Raw genomic sequence first — 18,793 nt, 5'->3', positions numbered from 1 at the left:
GTATTTGGTCATGTCAGGAGAGCGGTTAGGACCCAGAAGTGCAGCACACCCTCCACTCTCATTGGCTGGTACTAAGCACTTCTGAAAATCAGGCCCTTCAAGGCAGAGGCACTCCATATGCATGCACCCTGGCAAAGGCTGGATCCAAGTCCCACTGGAGCCAGGCTGACTTCTGCTGACCTCCATGCGAGCCCTTTGATAAGGATCAGTTAGTGCCACATCCAGCAGAGTTTCTAAGCTGGCACAAAAGCATGTGACTGGGGCACCGCTGCATACTAGGAACTGCCAGATGCCAGGATGGCCCCTGCGGCCATGGCGAGGTTAGAGCTGGCTTTACACTGTCTGGGAGGGGAGGATCAGATGAGACCCCAGCCAGTCCCTTGTCCTGGGTTGGGAGCAGCTTGACTGGACCAGAGAGTCTGGTCCTATATTACATGGAGAGCAGGGATCATATGCTAAAAGCTTCTTTAACCTAGCACAGCAGTTCTCAAACCACGGGTCGGGCTTAGACTTGCTTAGACTTAGGCTTTGGCCTCCCAGCCTGGGGTGGTGGGTCTTGGGCTTTATCTTTGGCCCTCAACCCAGGGCGGCAGGGCTCAGGCTTCAGTCCTCCCCTCCTGGGGTCGTGTAGTCATTTTTATTGTCAGAAGGGGGTTGCAGTGCAATGAAGTTTGAGAACCCCTCCTCTAGCAGATAAAGGCACAACAAGATCCAATGGCTGGAAGCTGGAACTAGACAAATTCAGACTAGAAATAAGGTGCGCGTTTTTAATGGTGCGGGGGATTAACCCTTGGAACAACTTACACAGGGATGACCAAACCCCCAAGCCAGGTAAAGAAGGTGGAAACTCACACACTTGGAGCCTTTAGATCAAGATGGCATGCCTTCCTGAAAGACAGGCTCTAGCTCAGCCATAAGCTATGGACTTGATGCAGAAACCACCAGGTGTAATTCTCCAGCCCACAAAAGCTTATGCTCAAATAAATTGGTTAGTCTCTAAGGTGCCACAAGTCCTCCTGTTCTTTTTGCGGATACAGACTAACACGGCTGCTACTCTGAAACATCTCCAGCCTGTGTTATTCAGGAGGTCCCACTAGATGACCTTAGAGCTGCTTTCTGGCTTCAAGCCCAGGACACCATGAATTCAGGTCAAGGCAGGTTGCGTTTGTCCCCAGCTCTCTGTTCTGGCTTCAGAAATAATGGCTTTTTAAAATCCACCCTCTTTGGCCCAGGACACCAGATTTCTGTCATTTGAGCCCTCATGCTTTTCTCTTGCTGGTCTGACCTCATGCAGAGCGTTTGTGATTTCCATAGGGGAGGGAATAAGAAGGTGGAGTTCCTGGATCGTTCCATTCACCAGTAGCCACAGCTGCCTTGGCTTTAGAATACAGTGGCCAAGCTGGGATTCCCTCACCAGCAAGTGGGCCATCCCAGGTGTCCCTTGACACTCATGTCTCTTCTCCAAACTTGGTAGAGGCTACCACAAGTCGAAAGGAGATTTGTCCTGCCCTAGAATTTTTGCATTAGAAAAGAGAAAAGATGCATCCAAATGTGGAGGACAATAGATGTCTGACTCTAGGGTGAGCGTTCCCATTGCACAGCCAGCTGCTGGAGAGCAGCGCGAAGTGCGGTGATGAGAGGGGCTGACTAGGATAATGCTGGGCCTTCTTCACGAGACGTGACACTTGAGGATACCCCCTCTTCAACTCAGCAAAGTCATTAGCCTCCCTCTGTCATGACCATCTAGCTCGCTCGTCCCCTTGTATTCACAGCTTAATAGCAATGTTTGGGGTAAAGGACCACGTCCCAGAGGCCGCATGAGATGCAACTGAACATATTCCCAGGCCCTGTCAGAGCAGCCAGGTCCCCAGACAGAGACGTGCCTCACAAAGCTGGATTTGGCTCTGGAGGTATTTCGGTCTTGCTGCAGCTACTCCTCACCACAGACCTGTGGTCTGTGACTCACAGGAAACGTGTGCCCTTCTGCACTTCACTGTGTGCTGCCTTTCCTGGGAAGTGAGTGGCAAGTGTGTCTGATCTTCCCGGCTGAAGGAAGGTGGAAATGGGGGAATGCTTACTGGACCTTGGCAGGGCAGCACCACTACACCTTCAAGCCAGGCTGTGGGGTCCCAGCACTCCTCCAAGCTGGGGGGCAGGGAGGGTGGGCACCATGGGCAGCACCGAACCCCCAAACCAGGTAGAGAAGGTTCCCTGCCTTCAGCCTAGGAAGGGGAGCTTCACTCCTCCTCCCTGCTCCCTGGCCCTTTAACCATTGCTGATGATAATGTTACAGGCCTTGGTGCTCATGGGAGGGTTTCGTCTCCAAACACAGCAAGATCCAACCAGCACATTCTTGAACTGTGCTCTGAAACTTAAAATGATAGTAACTTCTTGTCTTTGCATCAAGCACTGGCACTTAGAGATAAAAGGGAATCGGGAAGCAAGGAACCATGAAACGACTGAGGACACGTGCCCAACGAGCCCCGATGTTAGCCGGAGGGAGCCCAGATGCTAGCCAGAGGGAGTGCTGATTAGCAGATAGCTACCCCAGAGGTTTTGGCTTCATGAAAGTAACTTTTGAGGAATGAAGCAAGGAGTGCCCAGTCTCCTGGGGAGCAGCGGTGCTAACAGCTTTACTGATAGGCTAGGTGCCTGGGAAGGATGGAGGCTCCAGGAGAACGCTAAGGAAATGCAGGAGAAGTTGAACGTGGAAGAAAAACAGGGGGAACAAAAGCCTAGAGTGGCTAGCAGAGAGGATTTGAATGGCAAGAGGGAACTCCAGGGGAGGCAGGTAGGAGTGCAGCAGGGGAGATCAGTGGAAAGCAAGGGAGGCAGAATGAAATCTTGCTAGCTGAGTGCCCCAGGAAATACACCCGCTGTACAAAGGCATGGGTAGTGGGTAGAACTGCAGGGCCGAAGCAGTGCCACCACAGAGAGAGGAAGATGGCGAGGGAGCAGAGCCGCTCAGCATTTATCCTGCCTCAGGGTTTCACACACTCAGTGCTTGAGCTTGAAAGCTCAAGAGGATCTGGGCGGGACAGAAGAAGTCTGGGGAAGAGGCAGGTGAAAGATGAGTTACCAAAGGCCACAGTCTGGGTCCGGAATGGGATTGCCACTGGTGCACTCTGGGCAGGATTTGGGCCAAGATCAACATAGATCATCAGGTCCAGACGAGATGCCCCTCAGAACAGCAAGGGAACTGTGGTCTCCTGGAGGTCCCAAACAGCTGGGAATTGGACTCACTAACTGCAAGGGGAACAGCATGAAGATGGAGGCCTGAGCGTTGACCTGGAACCCATAGGAATCTGAGGAAGGGGTTCAGAGCTGCCAAGGGCATGACACTAATGCCTCTCACTGCCAACCCCCCCTCATGTTCAGCTGTGCCATGCAAGCCTAGCAGGAGGCAGAAAGGTGCAGTTCCTCCCACTATACATGCTAGATTTCAGGTGACCTCTGGTCCGTCTCTCTCTGCTCCCTCTGCTGGCAATGGGGATGGGGCTAGGGCTACTGAAGTGGGGGAGAAGCAGGATGGAGGAGGGTAGGGCACAACCAACAGGGGGCAGCCTGGCCCAGTGCCACACAGGGTGGGTCATGGGAAAGCAGGGACACTGTTTCAATATGGTCCCCGTGAGAACCTGCCGCACTGCAACAGTGACCTATTTACTCTTGGGGGAATTCTGTGTCACTGCACATGCACAGAATTTATGTCCTCCGAAGATTTCTTTACTTCCCTGCAGAAAAATAACTTTCTGACGGGGAAGCAAAGGGAAGCCCCAAGAGCAGTCCTGGGGCCTTCCCTAGCAGTATGTTTCGGGTGCCCAGGGCAGCCAGCAGAGAGGTAAATCACATGGGGCAGCGGGTGGGACTGGGGAAGACCCAGCTGGTGGCTCCTACCCTGTGCTGGGCTCAGCTGCTAGTCCCGGCTGGGCTGGGGAGGATGGGACTTCCTCTTCCCCTGCCCAGCATCCGGGGCCAGGTCAGACCCTCCCCCAAATTTCTCCCCTGGCTGTAGGAAGCTCTGCAAACTCTCCATCCAAGCCCCAAGCATCCAGACCCCCTCATACCCAGACCTCCCCACCGAGCCTCACCCCTCACACCCAGAACCCCCCCTGACAAGCCTCACTCCCCCTGCACCTGGACAATCCCTGTGAGTCACCAGCACCTGGATCTCCACCCTACCAAGCCCCAACCAGCTGCACCTGGATTCCCACTCCACTGAGCCCCACTCCCCCAGCATCTGGACCTGCCTGCTCAGCTCCTTCACCAAGACCCCCTGCTGAGCTCTATCCCTCCCAAAACCCAGACCCCCCCCCCACTGAGTCCTAACCATCTTCACCTGGACCCCCCTGCAGAGTCCCATTACCATTGCACCCAGAACCCCCCAATAAGCCCCTGTGCATCCAGATCCCCACCTGGATCCCCCAGTGAGCTGCCCACACCCACATTGCCCCACACAGAACCCTCTCAACCCACACTTGGGATTCCCCCCACACTAAGCCCCTCTACACTTGGATCCTGCCTTGATGAGCCTGCCTGCCCACATCTGGTACATCTGGCACGGAAGGGTAGGGTCTGGGGTGTTTCTGGGGCAGGCCCTGTCCTTGCGCTGTGTTAGGGATGGGTGTACTCTCATCACTGAGTTCGTGTCCTGTGGTGGGAGCTGCACAGTGATCTCCCACCTCTGTGCAGCCAGTGGCCTGTGCTCCCCAATGCCATGCTGGAGCCTCCACATTTATTTGACAAATAAAATTTGCAGAATTTTGAAGAATTTTAAAATATTGTGTGCAGAATTTTTAATTTTTTGATGCAGAATGACCTCAGGAGTAACCTACTGTACCCCGGGGTGTGCAGAGGATGCTGCCCTCAGCACAGGAGCGTCCTTTACAAAGGGCACAACCCTCGCAGGGAGGAGAGACATCATTGTGTGGGCACCTCTGGCCAGCTGCTCCCCAAATGCTGGGCAGGAGGGTGCAACCTAGGCATAGTGCAGGAAGGGATTGGAAAGAGAGACATTGTCTCCCTACAGTCCAGCCCCAGAAAGAGGCAGTGTGTACCTGCCGGGCTTGGGGTAGGGCCGGAACCAGAATCTGACTCTGAGAGTCACAGTTGGGTTCCTGCTTGCTCCAAGGGAGGAATCATGGGTCCCAACCCGTTTGCTGGCACAGTTCACTTCTCCCTCTGCCCTGGCTCTGGTGAGTTTCCTGGCTCTCTGACTGTGAAGCCAGAGCTCCAGACCTTTCCCACCCCTGTTCACCCACCTGGGCAGAAGGTAGCAGCCGACAGCTGCTGCTCTCCCAAGCATGCAGGTTCAGCAAGGTGGGTAGCCTATACAGGGGAACACCCCTGATCCTCTGCAGGCACCCAGCAGGGCTCATGATTGAGGCTGTCGCTGAAAGAGGGGCACAAGTGACTAGGCTGAGATGTAATGCAGCTGACTGCAGACACCATGCTGAACGGGGAGGACAGGGGAAGTGATGACCACAAAGCGCTGCTGAGGAGCCGCTGGACAAGAAATGTAAGGCTGTTGCAGTACAGAGATGTTCTGTATCTACAGAATCATTGCAATCCGAAATAGAATAGACATACTGCTAGGGCATTGACCCCACCCATGTCCAAAGCAAGATGGGTCCCTGCTGTGGATTAGCTAGCAGTGATGCATCCGATGAAGTGAGCTGTAGCTCACGAAAGCTTATGCTCAAATAAATTTGTTAGTCTCTAAGGTGCCACAAGTCCTCCTTTTCTTTTTGTGGATACAGACTAGCATGGCTGCTACTCTGAAACCTATTTATTATTAATTTAATTCTGGTTTCGATTAGCAAATCATTTGTGACTTCTGCAAACATAACTGTTATTTGGAAGGGTTGGCCTGATAGCATATTTGACACATTTCAGCCTGCAGACTGTTTGCAAACAGCTCACTTTGAAGAGTCAATATTCATTATTCGTGCTGTGATTGGTCTTCTAAGCTACAGGGCATTGTTTCTGCTTCATGATTGGATGACTGAATGCTTTTAAACAATAGTGAATGACCAATGACAAATGAAAAGTGCTCATGCTAAAATTTGTGGCCTTTGGGGGATTTGCTCACCGGAATGCTTGCCAGTAACGAACAGCATGCATGGCCCTTTGAAGAGGGCTGGGCTCCTGGCTAAAGCGCAGAATTGGGTCTCAAGACATCTGGGTTCAATTGCTGGCTCTGAATCAGACTTCCTATGTCATTGGACAGGTCACATGGTCTCTCTGTGCCCAGAAATTCATCAATGTTTGTGAGTTTCTCAGATTCTAAGGTGATTGGGGCTTAGAAATAGTTAGATAGAGGGAGAGAAACACACTGGCTTGATACTTCTGTGTGTGATAACATTCACAAATCAGGACTTTTTTACTATTCCACCAATTCTGTCACCGAACAATTTGTTCAGTTTAGTTCTCTACATCCCAAGTGACGAGAATCTACCCAGAGTACAGAGTCACATTCTGGTCTACATTTACACAGCTGTAACTCTGTTGGCCTTGATCCATAGTAAAAACATGTCACGAGTGTGTGAAATGCTCCCAAATCAGAATGCTTTCTGCACCCCCTGGCCCAAGCTCTGCGCTCCTTTCGCACACATGAGGTGTTGAGGTGTACACGGTGCCAGACAGTGGAGGATCTGGCCCATTGTGTTTAATGCTATTCCTCCAGACTGGTAGCAATGGAATGGTGCTCAGAACCGGGCCCATAACCTATACAGCACTATGCTATCATAAAAAGAAAAGGAGTACTTGTGGCACCTTAGAGACTAACCAATTTATTTGAGCATAAGCTTTCGTGAGCTACAGCTCACTTCATCGGAATGTTTCCACAGTATGCATCCGATGAAGTGAGCTGTAGCTCACGAAAGCTTATGCTCAAATAAATTGGTTAGTCTCTAAGGTGCCACAAGTACTCCTTTTCTTTTTGCGAATACAGACTAACACGGCTGTTACTCTGAAACCTATGCTATCATAGGGGGTCTGCCTCAGTAAGGCCACTGGAGCAAGACACAGAAAATTGGGAAGTGTCTGTCTGCTGCATTCCCCATTCCTATGGACAAGCCTAGGATCAGGGCCCTACCCTGCATCCTTCCCTGCACCACACTCAGCTGGTGACCCCTCCAGCAGCTGAAGGGGCTCCCTATGGATCTGGAGAACCAAGGTCAACCCAAAACAGAGCAGTCATTCAGGGAGAAGTATATTCTGCTAAGCAATCCCCTGGGTCGCAGAGAAGTGGCTCTTCTCCGGGGGGGGGGGGGGTATTGGTTGCCCCATTTTCTACCCTTCCTTTTGGGGAGGCCGGGGGTGGCACTGCTGGGCCACCTCTGGGGAATGACTGGGGAATGACTGAGCCTGCAGCTCACCCCTGGCCCCATCTTCCCCAGGTGCAGTATCTCTCCTGCTCCCAGAACTATGGGAGTAGTCGAGCATCACCATCTTCTCACATGCTGATCTCACACCCACCAGGCAGAGTGAGGAATTCTCACAGGGATGCTCACACCCCATTGCCTGAGATTCCCCTGCCTTCCCACGTGCTGAGCATAAGCCAATCTCACTGTAGGGGCTGCCTCTCCCTGCCCTGGCACCTTGTCTCATCATTCCCACGTCTTCACTGCAGGTGTGAAACACCCACTGCAGGGAACTAGTACTTAATTTGTGCCAGGGCTTGCTGAATCCTGGCACCTCTGAGCCTGGCAGTTCAGAGCCCCTGCACCTCTGGTCTTGGTCTGCACCTGTTTCATTACCAGCTGAGCACTGCAGGGAGCCCTGCTTGGGGGGTGCTGTACTCCCAGCCTGCCCAGGTGAAGATGATGAGACAGGGGCCCAGGAGGGGAAGATCAGGTCCTCGGGGAGGGGGGCAGTATTTGACGCCGATACAGAGCGCAGGGGAATGTTGATTCGGGAGCCCTGTGGGCTCGGGGTGGGGCAGGGGGCACCCACCTAAGGGGGAAGGAGTTCAGTGTCTGGATCCCATCCCCGCGCAGGCCGGGCCCTGGGGTCCCCCAGCCCGGCTCGGTCTCTCCGCGCAGGGTGGGGGCGGGCGCGGGCGCGCAGCGGGCCGCGCTCGGGCTCTCCAGCGCCCCAGGGCGGGCGGGGCCGGGCTGGCCGCGCCCCCCTCCGTGCGGTGGGTGCTGGAGCGAGCAGGGGAGGCCCCTCGCCAGCCTCCGCGGCCACATGACCGGGCGGGCCGGGAGCCAGGCGCACAGCTCGGCTACAAATGCAGCCCCCGGCGCGAGCGGGTGCATTCGCCGCCGTCGCCGCCACCGCCAGGCAGAGCCCTGCCCCTCCCCGCCGAGCAACGCGCCCGGCTGCAGCCCCGGCCCCACCATGAGCGTGCGGCGCTGGCTGCTGGCGCTGCTGCTGCTCTGGCTCGCCCTGAGCGCGGGCTCCGGAGGTGAGTGCGCCGGGGCCGGCCCGGCTCGGCACTTGTTGCACAGGCCGGGCTCGGGAGGCGGCTGGCGCTGGGCGGCCGGGGGCGGCCCCTCTCCTGGGCGCCGGGACACCTGTGGCAGGCAGCGGGGTCGTGCCAGCCCTGGCCGCGCTCAGCGCCCGGCCTCGGGGCTCTCGTGGGTGGCTCTGAGCTCGGATCGGCACGAGGCGAGCCTGGGCTCTCCCTGACACAGCCCGGGAGGCCGCTCTCCGTCCTGCTTCTCCTTGGGGCACCGATCCGCCCCGCCTCTCCCCCAGGCCCACAGTGCCAACCGCCCCATGCCTGCTCCCATACCCAGCTGGATCCGCTCAGTTAAGGGGCATGGCCGTGTGTCTTGCTAACCAGCAGCAAAGCAGCCCCCTCTTGGTCTGATGGCAGCTCCCCTACCAGGCGCCCTGAAGGGCGATGGGGCGCACGGATGTGCTGTCGCTGGTGTGGAGCCAGAAGGAGACATAGTAGGGCAGGGGGGATGAACAGGAGGTTGTCCGTGCAGGGATGGGAGTGTGGGATGAGGGCACTGTGCCTCCCCACCAAGGGGCTGCCCCGACCTTGGCAGTATCCTCTTCCCTAAGGGGCATTCCTGATTTGGGCCCTTGCCTCGGGGCATGCCCCCGGTGATTCTGTAGGGCAGGAGGGGACCTGTTGCAAGAACATACTTGCCAAGGGAGTTAACTTTCTGTGCAGTAACCAGAACCGGTGACAGACTCCCCCTGCAAGGGTGGTTTGGCTTCAACAGCTCTGTTTAACTGGTGAATGTGTGTCAGGAAAGTGGTCAGGAAAGTGAGTAGGTAATAGCTGTGGCCTGAGGTCAGACTAACATGGGATTTGCTATGCACGCTTCCTGCACAAAGCTGCAGCAGGGATGGCTCTGTCCTGACCACAGCACGCACGCACACACACCCCGGCAGTCTGGCCTTTGGCCCCCAGCCCTTCCCCACAGCTCCCCTGACATTCCATTCCCTGCAGCAGCGACTGCTAATAATCTGGCAATGTGTGTTGGCTTTGTGATGTGGCTACTCTGCACTCCTAGGGACTAGCCAGGGCCCAAAAACGCAGATCATTTGGGCCTTACTGCAGCTCTTTGGAGTCACAGGCTAATACTTTAAACATAGCAGCTCAAAGCCTAATCTTACAAGGCAGCGACAGGGTGTATTTATCTGAGTGTCATGGTGAAGGGAAAGAGCATCCAGATCACACATAGTTAAATGGCATTGCAGATAGCTGTGGGGTCTGTTCCCTAGGGTCCAGGCTGATCTAGAGAAACTCTGCTTTGTGTGCCCTTGAACCAGCCGAGGCAGAAGGGGAGAGAACACCTGATGCTGAGTGTCAATGGATCCCAGGAGAGCTGCCCACAGTGACTCCCAGCCAAAATAAGCTCAGTACGTCTCCTGTTGGCACAGCTAGAGGGCTGGGTCCCTTTGGCCTTGGCTAGTGTAACCTCTGCCTGTAGCCCACAGGTGCCAATTTGAGCCTTGGTGGCTGTAATGGGCAGGATGCCCATATGGCGATACCAGCTGCCAGACCGGCACCCGCCCAGTTGCACCTGCTGTAGTGGCTGCCACTTACCAGGTGCCGCTGGGCTTTTTCAGGTAGGCAGGAAAATCCTCATTCCCAGATCCCTGGCATCAGGGTGGAGGTGGGTTTTCGCAGAGGGCATCTGATGCCTGTTTTTATATTCTTCCTGTTCAGTTGCTCCCTGGGCTTTATACCATTGTTCTGGTGCTGTCTGAAATTCTCTCCCAGTCCTTACCTCCAACCCTCCTGGAGCAGTGAAAGGCGCACCCAGAGAATGCCTGGAGCAGAAGCCTGCTGTGCGCCAAACGCTGGCGCTGTCAGGCTGTGGCAGATTTTTGTATGCAGCTAACGAGATACTTAAAAGAAAAACAGGTGCTTATAAGCGGTGCTGGTGCTGGTGCTGGTGGAAGGTGTCTGAGTGACAGCCCTGGAGACTGAAAGCTTCTGTATGGCAGAACAAGTGGACCGGCAGCCGTAGTGCCAGCATCTGAGAGAGGCAGGAGGAGGCATGGAAAAGGTGGGCCAGCTACAAGGGGTTCTTGTGTCTGGCGTCCAGTACAGAGCAGCCTGGGAATTAGTAGGCAGGTGGAGAGCTGCGGTCATTGAGTCTGACCCAAAGCCTTGGACCCCCTGGACCCGCAACCTGGAGTCGTCCCCCCGAGGGGATTTTCCACACGCTGCAGGCCAGCGCCCTGTGAGTGGAGTGGAAGGGTTGTTTCCCCATCATGACCTCAGCTGTAGGGCTGGGACTGCTGCTGCAGACTGTGCCTCCGTGGGGGGAGAGCACCCCAGCTGTGCCTGAGGTTTCTGTGCCAGTGCAATGGCCCTGCCCTTGCAGGTGCTGCCTCAGGGAGGGGTTCCAGACAGTGCAGCGCATGAGCGGGGGCAGCAGCAGGGCTGTCCTGAACAGCACAATGGCCACAGCCACAGGGTCTCTGCTCTTTCCGGCCCAGGGTCTCAAGCTGCAGCCAGGAAAAGCTCCAGGACCCCCTCCAGCCACGAAGGCAAAGGATGGGGGTCAGGCCAGGGAGTTCTGCTGTGCCCTTGAGTAGCGAGTGCCTGCTAAGGGGGGCTGGTGTCCCACACGCAGGTTACTGTGGACTGGCCCTGTGGCTCTGGAGATGGTGAGCCCCCCAACCAAGCAGCGTATGCTGCCCAGCGTAGGGGAGGGGGCCTGCCCAATGATGGTAAGCCAGAGCACCTCAGATGGGCTAGCAGGGCAATGGCTGGCCCTGGCAGAGGAGATGCAAGCAGTGTCAGCCTGGCCCTGGCTGGCATGCAGGGCAGAACACGCAGAGCTAGCCTGGGGGCTAATCAGCACCTCACCGATGGAGCCTTGTTGACAGGAATTGGAGGCTCTTCCTTCCTCCTCTGTCCAACGCAGACAAAGCTCTCTTCATGGTGATAACAAACCTCATCCTGTCAGAACTGCCGGCTGGAGAGGCAGGCAAAACAACACCACATGGACAGGGCAGAGAGTGTCTCAGCCATGGGAGCCTGTGTGCCGCCCAGCAGCCAGAGGGCTGGAGCCTGGGACCAGGCCAGGGCTTGGGAGGGCCGTTTGCCCACCCCCCTTTTCTCTGCCTCAGGCACAGAACCGTGGCTGCCGTCTGGAGATGTGGCTGTGGGGAGTCCTGGCCTCCATCTCCCCTCTCTGGCTAAGGCTGCCCAGGCTGCCTTCATGTGACCGTAATGGGGGGAGGTCTCCCTGGCACAGGGGAGGGCAGCTTACCCCACATTCTCCTTGCCCTAGATCAAGCTCCAAGCCAAGCTGTCTACGGGAGGGGGGCAGGATCATCCTGTAACGGGATCATCCCAGGGCCTAGCCCAGCCTGCCTGGGGCTGCATCACAACCCAGGACCCCTCCCAGACTAGCTGCTGTGTGACTCCCCAGGGGATTAGGGGCAGCCCAGAGCCCTGGCGCCTGGGAGGGGACAGACTGCTGGAATTCAGGGCATTTCTTACTGAATTAATCTGAGTTTCCCAGTGTGGTGGAATGGTACAGAGGAATAATGGGGGGTGGAGAAATGGGTGCCCCCATCCCAGCTCCAACACCAGGTGTCCTTGGTATAGATGCAGACTCCACCCCACAGGGTCTGGTGAGACCCTGGGGTCAAAGAGTGCAGGGAATGGCAAAGTGTGTGAGCTGGGTCTAGGAAGGGCAGGGAAACCTAGGGGTGGGGAATGGTGGGGTGCAGGGACAGCCCATGCATGTGGCCTGTTGGGAGGGCAGCATGTGCTGCATGTATATGGAGGCTGCATGTTTGTACTCCACACTATGAGCGAGTGGGTGTGCAGTGGTGCAAGCAGGCACAGCTGCTCTGTGGGGCTGTGTGTGCAGTTAGATATGCGGGGCTCTCAGGCAGGCTGTCCCAAGCAAGGGAGGGAGGCTGGCAGGCGCTGGTGTTTGAGAGGGGAGGAGTGTGTGGTTACTGGTTGGGGGTGGCTGTGTGCGGGGCAGGGGAGTGGAATGCAGAGCCTGTGAGTGTGAGCATAGGCTGAGGCTGCTATCTGACCTAGGGATACCAGGAGCCTTGGCTGCTGGCATGAGCTGTCCCCACTTGCCAGAGAATTCCCCATGGCACCATGCCAGGGGCTGCAAGTGACCTGGCCAAGTCACTCCAGGAAGCACTCCACAGCCTAATGGCTCCTGCTGGGGGTAATCCAGGAAACCGGCTGCACACTCTGGGCCCATTTCCATCACCACTCTGTGCACCTTGCCTTGGGTGATGGGCAGGTCTGGCTGGGACGCTGACACCCAGCAGGGATGTGCTGCCTTTCGGTGACACCAGAACCACAGCCTGGGTTGAGAAGGCCAGAGGGGCTAGTCTGGAAGTGAGAGTCAATAGTCCAGGAGGCTTCCAGCCAGAGGCAGAAAATCCAGCCGCTGAATCCAGAGAGAGAGTGTGAAGAGTGCAAAGTAACCAATACCTCTGAGAGCAATGGACTAGTTACTAGCCACTGGCGTTCCCTGGCTTATTCTGTGCCCGAGCCCAGAGCAGTGACTAGACTGCCCTGGGGGTAGAAGTCTGCTGAGGGGGCTCTGTAGAGGGACTTCCCTCCTTCCTAGGATATTCTGCAGAAGATGGGGAGGCTGCTTTCTGCAGCTAGGTGCCCTGGGCTCTGCCCCTGCTCAGAGTGAGCTGACTGGGGGGATGGGCTGAGATGCAGCACTGGGCTTTCTGCTATAGCCCAATGTTTAACCTGTGGTGGGGGCTGAATTTCCACCGTGGCTGGAGAGGGACCATGCCTGGGATGGCCATTGGCTCTTCCATGAAATCTCCCCTCCTCTGTGGCCCTGGGCAGGATGCAAAGGCCGGAGAAGAGGAGGAAATGCAGTAGGTCCCTCTCCCTGCAGGTGGGAGAAGTAGCAGGAAATGGTGACCTGCTCTGCTGTTCCTGGGCCAGGTTTGATGTGCAGCCGGTAATGTGGGGGAGGGGCTCTGCTGGGGTTAAATGTCCCAAGGCGGGCTGGAGTCCTAGGAGGGGATTTCCAAGGATATCTCCCTAGCCCTGCCGCAAGATGCATCCTCAGGAGGAAGGAAATGAACTGGCCTTGGTGAGGGGATTCAGCTGACCCCAGCCCATCCCTGGGCAAGGGAGCTGAGCTCACTTTCCTTCCCCAGAGGAGAGTCCCTCTGGCAGGCAGCTGTGGAAGCCCAGCAGTGCATGACACAGAGCCAACTCCAGGAGGGGCCAGCCCTGCCACCCCCCCCCCAGTAGAAGCAGCCCCTGCCTTTGCCCATCTCGCCCTGAGCTGGCGGGGGGTGGGGGGCGAGGAGGAGGGAGGAGACCTCTTCACACAGACATGTGGGCAGTCTGTGCTGGGATGACTCCAGGCAGGTCTTTCCTTGATAAATGCACCAGGAAAAGGTTCAGAAAAGGGCAACAAAAATGATTAGGGGTTTGAAACAGCTTCTATCTGAGGAGAGATTAATAAGATTGGGACTCTTCAGCTTGGAAAAGAGACGACTAAGGGGGGAATATGATAGAGGTCTATAAAATCATGACTGGTGTGGAGAAAGTAAAAATAAGGAAGTGTTATTTACTCCTTCTCATAAGACAAGAACTAGGGGTCAACCAATGAAATTAACAGGCAACAAGTTTAAAACAAACAAAAGGAAGTATTTCTTCACAAAATGCACAGTCAACCTGTGGAACTCTTTGCCAGAGGATGTTGTGAAGGCCAAGACTGTAACAGGGTTAAAAAAAAAGAACCGATAAGGTCATGGAGGACAGGTCCATCAATGGCTACTAGCCAGGATGGGCAGGGATGACATTCCTACCCTCTGTTTGCCAGAAGCTGGGAGTGGATGACGGGGGATGGATCACTTGATGATTATCTGGTCTGTTCATTCCCTCTGGGGCACCTGGCATTGGCCACTGTCGGAAGACAGGATACTGGTGTAGATGGACCTTTGGTCTGACCCAGTATGGGTCTTATGTTCCTATGTTCAGTAAGGCAGAATATAGAGTCTGGAAACCAAGAGCTGGGAGCCACTGAGCTCTAGGACACTGGAGCCCTGGGACATGTCAGGCCTGCTGTGTGTGACTTGAGGGGCTGTGTGGGCAGGGGCCTCTGGCACTAACATGCTTTCTCTGTCTGCAGCACCATTGGCTGAGGCGCCGGATGGCAGAGACCTGGAGAAAGGGAACATCCGGAACCTGGTGCAACCCAAGGGGGTGCGGAATGGAGCAGGACACCGGCAGAATGGCTGGCGAAAGTCCCGACGTCCAAGACCCCGTCTCTCCCACAAGGGCCCCATGCCTTTCTAGAGCAGGTAACGGGCCTTTCCATGGGATGGTGGGGGAACCACATGGGACCAGCCCAGCACAGTTTGGGAGGGCATGTCTGGGGAGGTGCAGGCATGTGGGGAAGCACCGTGGCTGGGAGAGTGATCACAACAGAGTACAGGTGCTCCAGCCAAAGGCCCCATCCTAGCCCTCTGACACTGAACACCTGTCCTGGAGCGGGGGACAGTGCTCAGAGCTGCTGTCCATAGAGCAGATGTGAACAGAATCCATCCCCAATGGGTGCAATGCTTCAGTCCAGCTGCTCATAACTACCAGGGTCTTGCACTAGAGGGAATGGGGTCCCCTGAGATTATCCTGGAGGCCACAGCTGCTGGGGTATCTGCGGTTAGGGGTTGAGGGAGCTCCCTCAGGACCATTCGCTTGGTTATAGAATAGAAAGCCAGATGTGATTTTTCTGCACCCCTTGGATTTGACTCTGGGGGCAGCCCCTGAAGCAGGAGGAGAACCTGGGTTTGTGAACTGCGTGGGGCTGGATTGGGTGCTGAGGGATGAGGGGTCAGTCTCCCAGCAGGGGCTGTGGCCTCCCCTGACTTGTCTCCTTGCCTCTGTTCACTTGCAGGGTTCCTGTTGGCCCCCTGAAGGCCCATCCCCTTTGTCCTCTCTGCTTTATAGACTGGTTTGCTTGTCATGGAGCCCTGAGTGCGGGGCTCCCGCCTGCTGGGTTGGGCAGGCTCCTCCCATCCGCCAGCCTGTCATGCAGTCGCCCCAGATGAAGCTGTCGGCACCTCAACCCCCATCACATACGGAGACACAGACCCGCACACTCCCAGCAGGCATCTCCGTGTCTTGTCTCTGCAGACCCAGCACCCAAGCTGGGTGCAACTGCTGGCATCTTTCCCCTTTCCCTGCTGATGGCTGGGGTGGAGCCTTGCCTCTTCCCAGCCCTTGGCAGAGGGAATGCTGCCCAGGGCTCACCTTGACCTAGCCAGCCCCATTGCCCTGAGTGGGCCCTTAAAACTGCTCAGGACTGGAAGGGTGCCCGACTGCCAGCTCCCTCTGTCCCCTTGGCTGTGTCTCTCTCACAGAAGCAGCAGGACTGCAGACTCCTTGATTGGGGATCTCTGGGCTGAGGGGATTGGGCTGGGTTGCACTTGCTCCCTTTGTGTTTCCAGGGGGTGGGGAGGAAGAGCACTGCTGTAATGAGCCTGCCTGGTCTCATTGCTGCCCTGGCTCATTGTTAGCCTGCCAAGAGGCTGGGCAAGGAGCATGTAGCTCCAGTGCAGCTGTGAGGGGGGTCATGCTAGGGGCAGGGAGCTGTGGCTGGCATGAGAAGGCCACTGGGGCTGAGAAGCACAGAGGGAGAAACTATCCTTCTGGGCTTCCTAGGCAATCCCCCATTAGTCCTGTCCCGTCCCCTCCACTCCCTAGAGAGCTGAGCACCTCATCTGCATGTGTACAAGGTGGTGGTCAGCTCGGGTCTGTTTATTCTTGTGGTGCTAAACCTGCACAGGGCCCCTTCAGTGTCTTTGAACACTCCCCATCTTCCCCCCATGGGAGATGAACCGGTCTGGTGCGTGGTGCTGCAGAGACGGCCTGGCAACCTGGCCATTGCTTTGCAATGACTCTCCCAGCTGCCCCTGGGGGAGCTGCTGGGCTCAGGGGTGGGGGGGTGCTTGCAGGGCCCCGAGGATCCTGTGGAGAGGGATTGGGCGTGGCCATGCTGTATGAGACTGTCTCTCCATGCCCATCCTGTTTTGCTGTGTGTGTGGCAAAGACAGTGCCTGCCCAGCAAGAGCTGGAGGAGGGAGTGAAGGAGCAGCCCTGGGAAGAGGGGCTTTCCCAGGCATGGGGGGCTAGGATCTGAGCCTGGGAGGCTTGCCACTTTGGAGTACCCTGGTACTGCAGTGGCACTATGATGTGGGCCTTGGGAGCACCCTCTCCTGGCAGGGTGCAGGGAAGGATCTGGCATCTGCACTGGCTAGTCTGGCAGGGACCTCCCTTCCCCCACACTTCTGCACCAGGGGGTCTCCCCTTGTGGATCTCTGCTCCAATCACACTGAAGTCACTTGAGGGCCAGCAGTGGGGGGCACACCGCTCCCCAGCCTGACCCATGGTGCCAGCATGGCTCCATGGAGTGAGGGGTGCCAAGTAGGCAGGCAGAGCTGGCTCCTGTGTAATATTTCAGGTGTCTGTCAGTGATTCTTGTATAAAATACTAATTTATACCAAATGGGGATGCCTTACTCCAGACAAACCTGTTCCCTGTTGGTCACTATGTTTTCTGCGTCTGTAAAGATTGGTCTATGTAAATGTCTTTATTATAAAGTTATGATAATAAACCCTTCTTTTAGGAGGTCCAGGCACTGTTTATTCTCTTCTCCCTTGGGACTGGTGTGTGTGTGTGAGATCCTGGGTGTCACAGCCCCTGGCTTAGCTTGGACATTGCAGAGCACCCCCAGGACTTCCTGTCTGTAGCTTGCAAAAGGCTTTCCCCAAGTTGGTCAGGACCATCCCCATCGCACAGCGGGAAGCTGCATGGGACGAGGCCTGGAGAGAGTGGAGTAGTGAGGGGCAGTTTGGTTCTGATCAGTGGGTAGTCGTGAGCAGTGTGGTGGAATGTAACTGGGGGCCCTGCCCAGTGCAGGAGACAGTCTGTCCCATCACATTAGTCCCCTCCCAGGACTTACCATTGCTGAGCTCGCTGGCGAGTGCAGGGGCATCAAGGGGTCTGGATCCTGAGTGGAGGTAGTTGGTTCAAGCCCTGCTGTCCTTGCCTGCCTGCCTCAGCCATGCTGCAGCTCCCTTTCAAGTCAGGGCAGTTCAGTGAATCAACCCTCTGCCTCCCCTTTGTCCCATGGAGGCCCATGCCTGCTGTGCCAGGAAGCCGTTAGCTGAATTAGGCGGGCTGTGATGTTGGCCTAGATACCCATGCAGACACTTGAGCCCAGAGAGAACTCCTTGAACCAGGCCTCTGGGCTAGCCATGCAGTGGGTCATTGCTCCCTGCTCTGAGCCAGGTGCTTTCCTGTTTCCCCAGTAAGTCATAAAATGTCTTCTCACCACACTACAGCTGCAAGTGCCACTGCAGCCCATCCATTGGGGATGTTTTGTTCTTTGAAATGCAGCCACTGCTGGGCTGGGGCTGGGCAGCTGTTTTGAACAAGAATGGCATATCTAGCTCAAAGTGGGTGGTGGAGGATTTAAGGAGGCAGAATGGAGGTGGCTGGATCTGCATGGCCCAGCACGTCATCCTAACACTGTTCTAACTGCAGAAAGCCACCTTGAGGCTGGTTATGCTGAAGGAGTATGTGGGTGTTTGAGACAGCGCATGTATTTCTGTGGTTGGGGGGGGGCCTCCAGAAGCTGCCTTGTCAGAGCTACAGTGACACTCCCATGTCAAGAAACTCATGGACTTCAGGCCTTGCTCCCCATTCACCTACACAGGATGTTATTTCCAAGCCCCTACTGTCTTGTCCCAGGCAGAAGAGGCAAGATATGCGTGCAGAGGCACGTACCGGAGGTACTCGCAGAGGCTGAATGTCTGAACCTGCCCAGTGGCGGGGGGGGGTGTGTGGGTAAACTGGTATAGAAAAAACAGGAGCATCACAGACGTGCTGTAGAGAATTACTCTACTGCTAGGCCAGCAGAGGTGTGGCAAGGGCACAAGGAAAAGGAGTGGGGTCCAAGAAGCATTCCTGAGGGATGAGGTTGTGGGACCTAGAGCTGGGTGGAGTGACAGACGTAGACCCATAGGACTGGAGGGGACCTTGAGGTCATCTAGGCCAGTCCCCTGCACTGCTGGCAGGACTAAGTATTATCTAGACCATCCCTGACAGGTGTTTGTCCAATCTGCTCTTAAAAATCACCAGTGATGGAGATTCCACAACTTGCCCTAGGCAATTTATTCTGGTGCTTAACAACCCCAAGAGGAAGTTTTTCCTAATGTCCAACCTAAACCTCCCTTGCTGCAGTAAGCCCGTTGCTTCTTGTCCTATCCTCAGAGGTTAAGAACAAAAATTTTTCTCCCTCCTCCTTGTAACAACCTTTTATGTACTTGAAAACTATTATCATATCCCCTCTCA

General features: G+C 55.9%; 1 protein-coding gene across 1 annotated transcript; it reads left to right on the top strand.

Moving 5' to 3' along the window:
- Positions 1-8,187: 8,187 nt before the first annotated feature.
- APLN (apelin) lies at positions 8,188-17,065 on the top strand. Its single transcript, XM_077826987.1, has 3 exons — positions 8,188-8,407; positions 14,568-14,739; positions 15,333-17,065. The coding sequence occupies exons 1-2, from the start codon at positions 8,188-8,190 to the stop codon at positions 14,732-14,734; spliced, it is 387 nt and encodes a 128-aa protein (XP_077683113.1). The 3' UTR covers positions 14,735-14,739; positions 15,333-17,065.
- Positions 17,066-18,793: the final 1,728 nt, after the last annotated feature.

This window comes from Eretmochelys imbricata, chromosome 9, assembly GCF_965152235.1.
Source record: "Eretmochelys imbricata isolate rEreImb1 chromosome 9, rEreImb1.hap1, whole genome shotgun sequence".
Classification (NCBI taxonomy): Eukaryota; Metazoa; Chordata; order Testudines; family Cheloniidae; genus Eretmochelys; species Eretmochelys imbricata.
Note: the sequence above shows the minus strand (reverse complement) of the source record. Positions and strands in the feature narration are given on the sequence as shown.